The sequence below is a fragment of the Bactrocera tryoni genome, chromosome 3 (genome assembly GCF_016617805.1).
Source record: "Bactrocera tryoni isolate S06 chromosome 3, CSIRO_BtryS06_freeze2, whole genome shotgun sequence".
In the NCBI taxonomy this organism is placed as follows: Eukaryota; Metazoa; Arthropoda; class Insecta; order Diptera; family Tephritidae; genus Bactrocera; species Bactrocera tryoni.
In genome coordinates this window covers 30,899,230-30,914,500 of record NC_052501.1, presented here as the reverse complement: position 1 = coordinate 30,914,500, position 15,271 = coordinate 30,899,230, and the positions used below count along the sequence as shown (strand labels likewise).

Below are 15,271 nucleotides of genomic sequence, written 5' to 3'. Positions count from 1 at the left end.
AGGAAGCACAGAAAATGGGTCTGGCAGTGAATGAGGGTAAAACGAAATATCTCCTGTCATCAAACAAACAATCGTCGCACTCGCGACTTGGCTCTCACGTCTATGTTGACAGTCATAACTTTGAAGTTGTAGATAATTTCGTCCATCTTGGAACCAGCGTAAACACCACCAACAATGTCAGTCTGGAAATCCACCGCAGGATTGCTCTTGCCAACAGGTGCTACTTGGGACTGAGTAGGCAATTGAAAAGTAAAGTCCTCTCTCGACGAACAAAAGCTAAACTGGATCATAAGTCGCTTATAATTCCCGTCCTGCTATATGGTGCAGAGGCTTGGGCGATGACAGCAACCGATGAGTCGACGTTACGAGTTTTCGAGAGAAAAATTCTGCGAAAGATTTATGGTCCTTTGCGCATTGGCCACGGCGAATATCGCATTCGATGGAACGATGAGCTGTACGAGATATACGACGACATTGACATAGTTCAGCGAATTAAATGACAGCGGCTACGCTGGCTAGGTCATGTTGTCCGGATGGACGAAAACACTCCAGCTCTGAAAGTTTTCGACGCCGGGGGAAGCAGAGGAAGAGGAAGACCTCCACTCCGTTGGAAGGACCAAGTGGAGAACGACTGTCGCGCTGTTGTTGACTCGGCTATAATCGAGTAAGCGGTGTCTACGGCAATTAAGAAGAAGAAGAACCAGTTGCTACAGAGTATTATAGTTTTGTTCACCTAACGGTTGCTTGCATCGCCTAAAGAAATCGAGATAGATATACATTTACATATATACTTGTATACGTGAGGAAAATAAGGAGACTAGTGGAATACCGAGTGTATAGCCCTCTGTCCGTCCGTCCGTGTAATTAACAACATGAGTTAGAAGATATCATACAGAAATTTGCTATACATGTTCCTTGGCAAAAAGATAGAAAGAGTTCGTAGATGGGTGTAATCGAACCAATGCCACGCCCACAAAATTCCATTAATCGAAAACACGTAAATTTCCATACCTGAGCGATAAATTAAGACATAAAACAGTAATTTGGCACAATGGACTGCATTAAGGAGGAGCATCTGTGGTTTGAGAATCATTAAAATGTGGGCACGGCCCTGACTTGTAATAAGTTTAATGGTTAGTATATATCTGCCAAAAGATACAAGCCATATCACCAAAAGTTGGATAGCACCAGATTTCGACCTTTCTTACGATAGTGTAAAAAAAGGTGAAATAGGATGAAAACCCCATCTATTACAGTGATCAAATTGAAAGGTGAATTTTGTCAATTTCATTTCCTTCACAGTAATCTTCTCCCGCTGCAATACACTTAAGCCAACGAATTTTCCAGTCATCATAGAACTTGGAAAAGTCCTCGGTTTTGATGGCCATCAGAGCCTTCTTCGATTCAGCTTCTATATTCTCAATTGAGTCCAAACGGTGTCCTCGGAGGGGACATGTGAATGTGCTGAATGCGGTGATTGCGGGACGATATTACTTGAAAATGTGGCGAAATGATCACGAATAACCAATGCAGTATGAGATGGTGCATTATCACACTTCTTTGTCCAATTAATTCAGACATATTAAAAATCGAAGAACTCACTCAAACGACGCGTATCTCAAATACAAATAAATATTTTAACGTGAAATTTGGAATAGAAATCACTAACAGTACTACCAACTTACAGAATTTTACCGATTCGAAAACACGCGAAGTATAAATTAAAAATTCACCTTTCAATTTGTTCACAGTAGTACTCCTTATAAAACGGAGTTCTAGATAGAGATATCTAGACATATTTTCAACTCTTTTATATTATAGTGCGAAAATATGCGAAATCTGACTACAACCACGTCAATTTTAAACTTCGTCTTATTATTTTCCTGGCTACCGTATATGTATGTTGACCTCAATAGCTATAGTTGACTTTTGATCGAAAATATTGGTTAATATGGGAGATATACAAGTATAAATGAAATTCAGAGATAATCTTTCTAATCCTCACCAGATGTAGTATACTTATGTCAATGATTTTTCCATTCCCCGAAAGGCTTTCCTTAACTACTATGGGCTGGCCTTCAGCTCTTTCAGCGAATTTTGTTTTATCTCTGCGATTGACTGAAAACGAGTTCCGCGGTTCAGTTTGGAGAACGAGGAAAAATACAAGGAGTCAAATCTGGAGGATCTGGTGGTTAATCGATGATATTCATTGCGTTTTTTTGGTTTAAATTCGGTCACAATCGTGGCTTGATGCGATGGTGCCTTATTATCTTGTAAAATACATGAATTGTTTTCCACAATTCCGACCGTTTTCGACGGATGTTCTCCCGCAAACGCCTCAATACGCCGACTAGAACTCTTTATTGACGGCCTGTTCCTTCGGAACAGACTCATTATGCACCAAGCCACGAATATGGAAAAGAAAAATGAGCATCAGTTTAATTTTTGAGTGGCTTTGTGTGGTTTTTTGATTTCGGATCGTTTATTTGCCTCTATTCCGATGATTGTTGACTTGTTTGCATTTGAAACTTATAAATTCATGTGTCATCTGAAGTTATAAAGCTCTCCATGAATGATGGGTCAGAGATCGCAGGACTTGATCCTTGTCGAAAAAGACTTGTTTACGGTACTCTTTTTGAAAAATGTCAGCTTAATCGGAGCGAGTCGAGCAAGAACGCATCTTATACTCAAAATATCCACCAAAATCATTTGGGTGGACCTGCGAGAGAACCAACTTAGCAAAATATATCTTTTTGAAATATTGTATCATTCACCCTTGGAATTTAGTTATAATTTCCGGGTAATTTTTGGTCACAAGATATATTGGCTAAGGTGCAGGTTTAATATAAAGTCTTACCAACACCTATGTGTAGGTAGTTAGCAGGATTTGGTTCTTTCATGTTGCAAGCATATAAAATGTTCGGTTGCAAATTCTTATTCGGTTCATGTAAGTGGTGCACAAACATATTTTGAATTAACTTTTTTTTATCCCTAATAACCATTTTCTAAAATAATTATGGTATATTAGATATGCAGTATATATAAATCCAATGATAAAAATTAAAATTTCTGAATAAATAAATATACATAGTATCTCTCAAAATTTAAACAAATACCGAATTAATTAACAAGAACACAAAAGGTACTGTCCGAACACGAGTAATTAAAATGTCTTCACTTATGAATTAGCACTAAGATTCTTAGTATTGGCCTGCAGGTATAAAGCACTAAGAGTCTTCAAAGTTACGCCTTTAATAATTGAAACTATATAGTAGTAAGTCTTAAATATAAAAAAATATATCCTCGGTGATATGACTATAAAAACGGGAGCATCACGCCGGACAACTATTAGTATCTGTAAATCACTGCCATTGAATAGCCTATAACACCAAAAATATATGAAATAACAAACACGCATATCTCAGCATTCGAAAAGCTGCTGCCAACTCATCCCGGATCGCTCTGGTACACTACATATATTCCGACATCGCGTCGAAATGAAGCATGGCGGCGCTCCTTATTTAGAAAACTCTTTGCGATTAATCAAATCAAAATATTACGTAACAGACAAGTTGATTGCCCATATGAAACCAAAAATGTATCGACTAAAGTCTGATGAATACCTAATACTTAGACGGAAGCAATCGTTCCGCAACCGCTTGAAACGGGAAGTAACAATTGCAAACTCGCAACAGGAAAGGAAACTCTACTGTGATATCCGGGCACAACAGTCGCGGAAGGAGTTCGACGATCTGCAAGCGTACTGCAACCGATTGCTACAGAAAGTGCCAATTTTAAATATACCGCTCGAGAAACGGAAAGCTATAAATGAATTATTTATGAAAACATTTTTATATATAAGGAACTGGACCGACTATATCTCGAATGCGAAAAGAAGGCAACGGAAGAAAATTTTAATTGTGAAGCGACGACAAGTAGTGGTGCATATTCTGGACAAATGGCGAACACATTTAAACACAATAATGCATTCACAACAAAGGAAAAGACTCGTGCTGAACAAATGCCGAACCCTTCAAATGACGAAATTATCCTTTATGGAATTCCTTATCCAGCACTAGAGGAAATAGTATTCAGAAACATGAGAAATTCTGCTCGCTGGCCGCATATGCAGAAGGACGCAAATCAGAAAAGAATTTCACAATTAATGGAGTTGCCACCAAGGAATACAAACAAGTTGATGCCAAGAAATTTACGAAAAAAACTATTCCCACATGGACACTTCTGATGATCAAAAAAATTGACCGGCGAACAAAAAACTAAATAGAAAAAATAATAAATGAAGCCGTCTATAAACAAGAGAAAATATAATATATATAATTACAATAAAAGTATATTCAAAATGTACTGAAAGTCTGCAGGTTTTAAGTTGACTACAAAATTTTAGCTATATGGGTCAAACCACTTCACGTCCTTGAAAATTTCGAAAAATCACCGGTTTGGAAAATTAGCAGTTCATTAGGAAGGGGACCGACGCATACCCCGTGATATAAATATTTCGCCAAATTCTTTTTTTGTGTTAAAGTTATTGAAGGTTGAAGTTTAGAGCATGATAAAATTGTAAAATTATTTTCTCATAAACTACTCGACATAAATCGATGAAATTTCGCGAAGTCAAAGTAAAATGTTTGTGCTATATTATAAATATTTTTTGATGATCCATTTGTTTAAATAATAATATTTTACATTATTTTCTGTTAAACTATTAAAAATTTTCATATGTTCTTCGCGATAAAAAAAATGGAAAAGTATGTGACACAACGCGGAAAATATTCACCCATAAAAATCTGCAAAAAGTTTTTGTTCATTAATACCATTCCAAAGATATTGAGTTTTTTAGCCCCCTACCTCTCTTAAAACGTATGGACGCAGTGCGCTCGTAACCTCCCGACATCTGTGCTGCAAAAAAAAACATAAGCACATTGCGCAACGATGGTTGTGCCATTCGGTTTAAGAGAGGTAGGTGACAACGACGAAAACTTATACGTGAATAATTTCAAAGATTACATATTTATCCAACCGTCAGCTGTCAACTGTCAGTTGTCACTCTAAACAGTCTTTTCAAATATACATTCCGCGCTGATAAGTGACATTTACTAACCTGGTGAAATTTTTCTTGACATTTTGTTTTATTTTTTTTTCCTTTTTCGTTTTGTTTTTTTGTTCACTCAGCATTTTGTTTTCTGCGCTACTATGTCACATTAGTTTCCAATGTAGTCAACAAATTGTTTCGCTTATCATCGAATGTCACGGCAAGCCTACTTATTTGCACGTCAAAATGGCTGTCACGAACAATCGAACAAACATATGAATATATGAAAAACAACAAAAAGACATATTGTAAGCATAAGCACACTTGTTGACACACATCTCGGTGCAAGCGTATGTGTGTGTGTGTAAAAAGATGCGCTTATAAATCGAAATTAATTCGTAATAATTTCCTTTTCGTGTCATTGACGGATTAATATTGCAAATTTAATGACTATTCCACACCGAAAATATGGTTATGTAAACACACTTTTGTTGACAGTTTCCCCTTAACTATTTTTATGTTTGACTCGCTAATTGATTGCTTGCAATTTGAAATTACTTTTTGTTGCGGGATTGTGGTAAACGCACACACACAGACACATGTTCAGTAAATATTAAAATATATAAAAACATAAATGAACTACAAAGGTACATACATAAGTGTGTTTGGGTAAGTGTTTGTGGCCTATGCTTAAAATGAAATGAAATATAAACCCTGAACAGAAGGAAACGGCCGACACCGAGATATCGAGATATCGGACTACTATAGCATTTCGCTTCCATACCAACTGAGCGATCAAATTCGTGCTCTTCTATGGAAAGCTCTTTTATTTGACGAGATATCGTCTGTCTGTATAAGTCCTTTTCTTCTCAAGAAGAAGGACTTTTATCAAGGCTTATCCTTAATAGGAAGCTTTTATGGAGGCCAAATACTGAGGAGTAATTAGGGAGCGGTTGATTTATTTTGATGTAGAGGAGCTTTAGGAAAAAGGTGGGAGTTTTACCAACAGGTGGTGTTTTGAAATCATAGTCAAGCCAATAATATTCTATAGCGTGTTTGTCTGGCGGAGGGCGCTCACAAAGGCCACATTTGCTAAAAATATGGAACCAACAATATAACTTAATGCCAAATTAAATACATTAAATACAAATGCTGGCAGCAAATTCATTGCTGTGCGCTCTTAGGCTCAGAGGAGCAAGGGCACTCTTTCCTTCTGCAACTGCGTTCCTGAAAACTCGTGGCAGCTTTTTCTTACTTACTTGCGTGCATATATGTATGTCGTTGGAGAAGAGATACAAAGCGTCATCACGAATGGTTTGATGCTAGGAGGGCATCACTTTTGATTTTCAAGCCTAATGAAATGTTTTTTTTTTTCTCAAATGCGGAGCATTAATTCAGGACTTCGGAGTTTTCAAATTAAAAATTCAAGGGGTTGAAGACAAAACTCAGAGGTTCACGGTTCTTCTATCGATAAATGTGATCGGGAAGTTGCTAGTGGCTTTCCTAAGAAAACCGCTCAGATTTAGATACTCAGTTCTTTTAAATCTCCAATTTAATTAGAAATGGAAAAAATGTATTATATGAAAGTAACAAAAAGAGTTTAACCACACCTAGTTCAGAGAAAGTGACTACCCATCAACCACATAGCCACATAACTTAAAAAAAGATAAATGTATTTTCTATACCGTTCAAACTCCGTTCTGCAATTGGTTTTGAAAGCAATACACAAACAATAAAACTCACCTGATAGTCGGCCCGCTGCTCACGTATCTCCTGAAAACACTGTTTGACACATTGAAAACTCGACGCTGACGTAGACGCATAGACCAGCATGAAAGCGTGGGCGGTGGCAATGGACAGGCGGCGCATAGCGGAAAGTTCCATATCACCGGAAGTGTCTAAAATGTCAACCTGCCAACACAAAAAGATAATAAATTTGAATTTGCTTGAACATACTAACGGGAAGTTTAGTAATAATACATCTAAAAACAGATAAGCGTTCAAAATATAACACTTAATTTTTATTTAAATAATATTTCAGGTCGAACTAAAATGTAGTAATTTGATGAGCAACTTTTTTTAGTATATTTAAACTCTCTTGTTCTCTCATGAAGGCCTTTTCGGAGAAGCACTTTTTAAAAAAATTGGTAAAAAACTAAAATAAAAATAAAAAATATATATTCAATGGAAACACGGCGAATGAGTGACCTCTAGTACTAGTGCATAACGATTTCATAAGAAATTTTTTTGTGTACATGGCGTATGAGTCGCCTTTGATGAACCCGAAAATGGATTTTGAAACTGTTACTGGCTTACTTTCATTGACGTATTACCAAATTGGCATAAAAACCAGCATCTATATGGCGCGAAGTCTGAAATTATCGCATATCTCAGATTAAATTCTTATGTGTGTATTCTAAAAAATATTTTCTGAATTTTAGATATTTTCGCTTCAAAGAGCGTAAATTTGTATTCCAGCGAAGAATATGCAATGCTGCAAAGTTTTACGAGGAATATATTTTAGAATATTTTAACTCCAATATTCTTACATAATGTACATTTCGTCCCCTTTTTCCTTAATATGTAGATAAATGGTTAAGTATTCAGCAGATTTATTGGCATATATTAACACAAATTTTTTTTTATATAAAATCTGTACGGAGCTTCGCTAGAAGTACAGAAAAACTAGAAAAAACATTTCCTTTGAGTGCAACGAAACTAGAATATAAGGTGCTTTCCAAAATAAAAAGGACTTTTTGAATCTAGCGCCCCTGGTGGTGCCATCTCGACTGGTCGACTAGTGCGTTAGAGTGTGCTATCTTTATCAATTGTCCAGTGAGAATTTCATGACATTTCATCCATTGGAAGTGAAGTTATTGCGTTTTAAGTGTCAGTATATTTGTGTTTTCGGTGCGAAAATTCACTTCGAACAAAGAGCCAACATTAAGTTTTGTTTTAAAATTGGTAAAACTTTTACCGAAACGTTTCAATTGATGAAATAAGCTTATGGCGATGATTGCCCATTCCGTAACAGAGTGCACGAATGGTTTCAACGTTTTCAAAGTGGTCGTGAGGACATAACTGACGTTCAACATGTGGGTTAATCAAAATCCGTGATCACCAAAACTTCCATCGATACTGTGCGTGAATTCATCAAAAATCAGCCCAAATCATCATTGAGATTATTGGAAATTATTATTTTATTATTGGAATTTATCGCACTTTGACTGAACATTTGGCTTTGCGAAAGGTATGTGCACGGTTTGTTCCGCACAAATTGACTGACGACCAAAAATTTCTCAGAATCCAACATTCGATCGACGCTTGTGACCGATTATTTGACCAAAAATCACATTTTAGCCATTAACTACTTCCGGTATTCACCTGATATAGCACCGTGCGACTTCTTCCTTTTCGGAAAAATGCATTTGCCCATGAAAGGAAAGCTTATGCAGACGTAGAGGCCATTCAAAAGGCTTGCACCAGCATACTGGCGGCCATACCGGCCAACGAGCTAAAACACTCATTCGACATGCTTTTGGACCTTGCAAAAAGTTGTATTGAAGCAGAAGGATACTGGTTTGAATAAAATAAATTGATTTTGTCGAAAAAACCATTTCTTCTGCTGTTTTTAAGTCCTGTTTTCTTTGGAAAGCACCTTGCAATCTTAAGAAATAAAAAATTTTTGATACAAAAAACTTGATTTTGATCATTCAGTTTGTATGGCAGTTCATTGCTATAGTGATCCGATCTGAACAATTTCTTCGGAGGTTGCATTATTGCCTTAGGTAATAATTATTGTTAAGTTTCTTCATTATATCTCTTAAAATAAAAGAGTTTTCCATACACGGCCATGGTTTTGATTCTTCAGTTTGTATTTCAGCTATATGCTATATTAGTCCGATATCAACGGTTTCTACAAATAAGTAGTTTCTTGTGGAGGAAAAGACTTGCGCAAAATTTCAGATCGATATCTCAAGTTTAACAAGAAAAAACGTTAACTTCGGTTGCACCGAAGCTAAATACCCTTCACAGGTGCATTTCTCTTAGCAACTATGTGTTCAGTTTGTATGAAAGCTATATGCCTTTATCCTATGGTAATTCGTTCTGATAAATTTTTTTGGAGATTATGTTATTAACTTAAGCAGTAATCCACGTCAAATTTGGTGAAGATACCACGTCAAATGCGAAAGTTTTCCATACAAGAACTTGATTCCGATCGTTCAGTTTGTATGGCAGTTATATGTTATAGTGGTCCGATATCGGCACTTCTGACAAATGAGCAGCTTCTTGAAGAGAAAATGGCGTTTGTTAAGTTTCAAAACGATATCTTAAAACTGAGGGACTAGTTCGTGTATATACAGACAGACGGATAGACAGACAGACAGGCGGACATGGATAAATCGACTCAGCTCAACATACTGATCATTTATATATATACTTTATAGGGTCTCCGACCCTTCCTTCTGGGTGTTGCAAACTTCGTGACAAACTTAATATACCCTATTCAGGGTATACAAATTGGCATGTGAACACGGCGGATAAGTAACTTTTGGAAGACTGCGTTGAACTTGCTATAATTCCTAACAATCAATAGTAAATTTTAACAAAAGCACTGGAATAATTAGTGTGCATTCTAATAATTCTTGATAATTAGATTTCTCGCACATCTACTTCCACACAAACAACTGCACACAGTGATACCTGCAATTGATTTTATATTGAACATAATTATTTTAATATCTCAAAGAGTGTTGCAAATGCATTAGTTTCTTCGCTAGTCTTTTCGTTAACAGTGAGCAAGCAACATTGTGTGAAGGCATTTTATTGTATTTGCGTGCCTGGCATAGACCTTGAAAACTCTGCAATTAATAACAAATACGCGTGCAACTAATTGCAATTATGCAACAATTTGTGATTTTAAATACTACAAAGGCATTGATTGCTGCCAACATTTCAAGCTGTTTATTTATTCCCACACAAACACACAAATATATATATCTTAAATGCAGTTGCAAGGTGAAAGTGTGCGTGTGTTTGTGGTCAGTATTGCAAATTTAAATTAATTGTAATGCTATTGTGCTACAGGTGTAAACGAATGTAATCCGAAAGACAATTGAAAAGAAAGCAATAACAATAGAACAATTTATCTGCCTTAAGGCAGTTCATGGCGTGACTTAAGAAAGTGTTTATGAGAAATTTATAAGGGATTAAGACATTTTTTCTACAAAGGCTTAATTTTAAGACTGAGTGGAGCACAACAATTGTAAATTTCTTTCCTAGATTTTTTTCTACCGATGAACAAGAAAAACCGTTAACACCGCCGCGCTGAAGCTACAATGCCTTTCCGAGGTGCATATTTTAGTATAAAGGGGTATAAAAAGATATTTATCTTGATTTATGTATATAGCAGAGGGTCAGTTTGTATAACAGTTATATGGTATATGCAGTTATCCGATCTAAACTTTTACGAGATTGTGATGATATCTTAGATAATAATCTCTGCCAAATTTTGTAAAGATAACTTGTCAAATTAAAAAGTTTTCCATACAAAGACTTGAGTTTGATCGGACTGTTTGTACGACAGCAATATGCTGTAGTAGTCTGATGTCGGCGGTTCCAACAAATAAAAAGCTACTTGGCAAAAGAAAGTGTGCACAATTTCTGTTTGTTATTCCAAAGACTGAGGAACTAGTTCGCGTATATATAGACAGACAGTTGTTTGCTTCAATTGGAGTTCTAATTTATATCAACCATTACAATTTATAATTTATAAAATTGTAGAACTTATTAAAAACACTGTTATTTTTGTGGAATAAAACTAAGTTTAATGCAATTTACTTTAGGAATAAGAGCAAATATGCATTGTATAGTTTGAAAGAACACATGATTCTTGCTACTGAAAAGTACTACTTGCCGGCTATCAACCCAGGTCGTCTCAGGTTAGACTGATATAAAAGATGTAGATTGCTGCGAGAAAATTATCGGTAGCAAAGTCAAACGGTCGACTCAATGTATTACAGATAGACATAATATTAAATTAACTACAGCGCCTACGAAAGCTTTAAGTTCTTTAACCTAATTAATTGGATTAAAATGAAATTATCGCTCTTCACATTCGAAGTAATGGAGATATCTACTGAGATATATATACTCGTATTATTTTAACAAAACTGTATGACACTTCATAGGTTTAATTTAAGATTTGGTGTACGCATATTCAAAGAATGTGTATCTAAGGACTTATATTCCCTAAAAATGTCACCACAGATCAACACATAACCCCAACATGCCCTTAGGCTTTAAGTTTTGTTAATTCTTCGAAAAAGATGCCACAAGTCCGCGATAATTCGACGACCAGGAGCAAAGAGATATGTGACTAATGGCATTTTAGATTTTTGTGTATGTTACGAAAAATCTCAAAGGAACTACTTCTGTACCTCTGTTATCTTTATTAAAGATAGATATTCAGGATTTGGTGTCTGATAGATTTCAAAAAGTCTGTGTTGGGTTTATAATAAAGCTCGGTACTCACAAAGGAAATTTATAACCGTTTTTGTAGTTCATTCCCACTTGTTATACGTGTTCTCCAAATGGTCAATGCTCAGTTTTGGTAGCTGTAAGTCTATATACACTTGAGCACAATAGACCTAAGGTCGCGATGCAATCGCCATCTATTTATCTTACCAATATATACTTTTCCTGGTCCTATTTAGTGAGTCTTTAGTCGATGTCTTATCATATTTTGCTCATATCTATTTCAATATTTTGCATTTGCTCTTTATGTTCTGAGTTATTTCTTCCAATTGTCTATTGAGCTCCCTCTTGATCGTTCCTAGCCGGTACGGTATTCTCTGTCTCAGATTCATCAAAAGAGATGGAAGTATCAAACCTTGTGATTGATTTAAACTTAATTTGAGCAAGTCCAGAACACCGCTGTGATCATAACTTTTCCCTTTTGAAAACGTCTATGTGGATTTGAAGCATATTTTACGTTTCAGTTGAAGTCAGCGCTTGCACGGCTTGCCATTTGTTTTCCACATAATTTTCTGATATTATATTCTCCCTTTTTTGCTGACCACCAGATTAGTGCTTTATATGTAAGAATTGGTCTCATGACTATCGGTTTTAGGCGCCAGCTTCTGCTGAGAAGCAAATATTCATTTTCTAGATCAGTTTAATGTCAACGTGGACCCCTAGATATTTTCTTCTGGGGTATAGGGAAGTAATAGTAATTCGGGTGTGCTTTATGTAACGGTCATACGTACTTTTTCGTTGCAGGACATATTCCTTTATTGTATAAGAAGCTTGTATATAGCAGTTAGTCTGCGGAGACTCGACAAGCTGGAGCGACTAACCTTGAAATATCCAATTATCCTCACGCTCTACATTCTACCTCACACTACATAGACATACGAGTATATGTACATTAGAGTAGGTATCCAATATTCTCCGAGTTGATTTTTTGTCTTCAAAATAGTGATATTCGAATACAAAATATGCCTTTCTACAAATAGTTTGCATGCCAATGTTAGGCTCTACTATATAGGAAAATAATCGGAAATATCGGTCGAGAATTTTTTGGAAATTGCACAGATAAATCTTTTCTGGTTCAGAGAAGAGCCAATAAGGTTAGGTGACTTTAGTTTTAACAACTGAAACTTCAGATGTCCTTTACAAAAACATAATAAATTTGGGAAATAACGGACACCCTAATGTGGATATACAATACCACGATATTTAGCCGCAAGCCGTGAGCGCTAAGTCCTTTGGCTTTGGCACAACTACCTCAACAGCTTTGTAGTCGTGTTGTTGCTTGTGTGTGTTTTCATTTTTTGTCACTACACGTATCGTTAATCAAATTTACACACACGTTGCTCTCAACTTGGCTGTGCATAAATCGACAGCCATACAAACACACAACCAACAGATATATGGGTACGTGTGACTTCGTGCAATTCGCTTCTGCCTTCTGTTCTCTACGGATTTGTTGCGGGGCATTTAGCAAAGATTTCCAGTGTGTAAACGTATCTTTAGCAACCTTCGTAGTCTCTTCAGAATTGCGAGGACTTTTTTATCGCAAGGTGGGGGAATTGTTTTTTAAATAAAGCAAATAATTTTGGTTCTACTTTAAATCTACAGGTGGCTAAGATCAGATATTTATCAAATATGTAGGTATGTGTACTTATTATGGAACATTCATTGGTACTTTTTCACATAGCCCGAAGCGAATATTTCTTTTTCAAAATCTTCAATCTATCTTCTTCTTTGGAATGATAAGACAACTAAATGATACAATTGGCCACTAAAAGACAAATGTCATCTGAAGATAAAAAATGTCATGAACTCATTAAGCCGTGAAATAATTATGGTGATATACGATAGATAGAAGCAAAACAAAAGTAATAGATTAGGAATAGCTTACCACCAGCGAAAAAATATAGGATGGGGAAGATGGGAAATTTCCGGAATAGCCTTAAATTAGCTAGCGATTCACGTTTAACAAAAACTCAAAACAATTCCCTCGGAGAAGGCGTTTAAGTTTGCGGAATATCTAGAAGCCTCACAGAGGTAAATCAGGCGAATACGGTGGTTACGGTACGATATTGGTTGAAAATTTGACGAAAAACTCAAGAGGAATCGATACAGTATGCTAAGGTGAATTATGAATATTACTTTAAGCAAGCGTCGGAGTCTCTGTAAAATACAAGTATGTACACGAATGATCAGCGTTGCGATATGAGTCAAGTTGGCCATGCTCGTCTGTCTGTCCATCTGCAAATATGCAAACTAGTCTCTCAAGTTTTGGGATATGAAACAGAGCACGTCTTCTCCTTTTCAAGAAGCTGCTAACCGTCGCAACCACCGTTGTCGGACCACACTGCTGATCCAAGTAAATGTGCTTTCTTCAATAGTTTTTTTTTGGCAAATCACGTGAGAGTCGTGTCAAGCTGCAATGTAATTCTAGTTTAGTAATCTTTGTTTAGTACTTTTCGCAACAACATTACCTTTCTTGAGAGATCTAAAATTGAAAGAGTACAAAATACAGTTTGTTGAAAAATTGAGTATAATTTTGCAAGCGACATCTCTTCGTTCTATGCGCTCTTAAAAAGTACCAAGAATATCCAATGTTTTCGAGCCAAACTTTGTTTAGTGATGAGGCGCATTTCTGGCTCAATGGGTTTGTGAAAAAGCAATATTGCTGCATTGGCACGAAAAGCAAACAGAAGATATTCCAGAACTGCCATTGTATTCAGAAAAATAAAAAGTTTTATGTGGTTTGGGGACGGGTGAAATCATCGGTTCAATCTTCTTCGAAAATGATGCCGCCGAGAACGTAACTCTCAATGGCGACCGTTATCGCGTAATAAGCTACTATTTAATGCCTGAAATTGAAGTTCGTGATCTCGGTGACATTTGATTCCAACAAGACGGCGCCACTTTCCACACATCGTATCAATCAATGGATTTATTGAGAAAACATTCCGCTAAGCAGATAATTTCACGTTTCGGGTCGGTCGATTAGCCACCAAGATCGTGTGATAATATACCGTCCGACTATTTTCTGTGAGGATATGTAATGTCTTAATGAAGCGTCGGAGAGCCCAAAAAGTATATATTTAAATGATCAGTATGTTTTGCTGAGTCGATTTAGCCATGTCCGTCTGTCTGCCTGTCTGTCCGCCGGTATGTCTATATAGATTTTAAGATATCGTTTTGAAATTTTGCAAACGTTATTTTCTCTTCAAAAAGCTGCTCATTTGTCGGAACTGCCGATATCGGACCACTATAACATATAGCTTCCATACAAAATGAACGATCAGAATCAAGTTCTTATATGGAAAACTTTCACATTTGACAATATATTTTCACGAAATTTGGTATGAGTTATTGTTCATAGAAATAATGTAATATCGGAAGAAATTGTTCAGATCGCCTCAATATAGCATATAGTTGCCATACAAACCGAACGATCGGAATTAAGGGCTTGTATCGAAAACTTTCGCATTTGACGTGTCACTTCGAAAACTAAAAAATGTTCCACCCTAATGCATATCAGTGATATATTTCCATAATTAATTTTAAACAATATATCGGTTTGTTGAAATGCACATTTTATGAGAAAATGATACTGAAAATTACGGAGAGCGACGCCAACATGTGCGCACACGCTCTATTATAATGGCAAATTATAAACGGAGCAGTAAATAATAAGTGAAT

General features: G+C 36.2%; 1 protein-coding gene across 6 annotated transcripts in view; it reads right to left on the bottom strand.

Moving 5' to 3' along the window:
• LOC120771854 (GTP-binding protein Di-Ras2-like) overlaps positions 1-15,271 on the bottom strand; it is a 137,409-nt gene that overhangs the window by 47,165 nt on the left and 74,973 nt on the right. For all 6 annotated transcript variants that reach the window (XM_040100098.1, XM_040100097.1, XM_040100096.1 and 3 more), the window contains one exon: positions 6,794-6,961. In XM_040100098.1, coding sequence (XP_039956032.1) covers positions 6,794-6,961 — 168 coding nt within the window. The remainder of the gene's footprint in view (positions 1-6,793; positions 6,962-15,271) is intronic.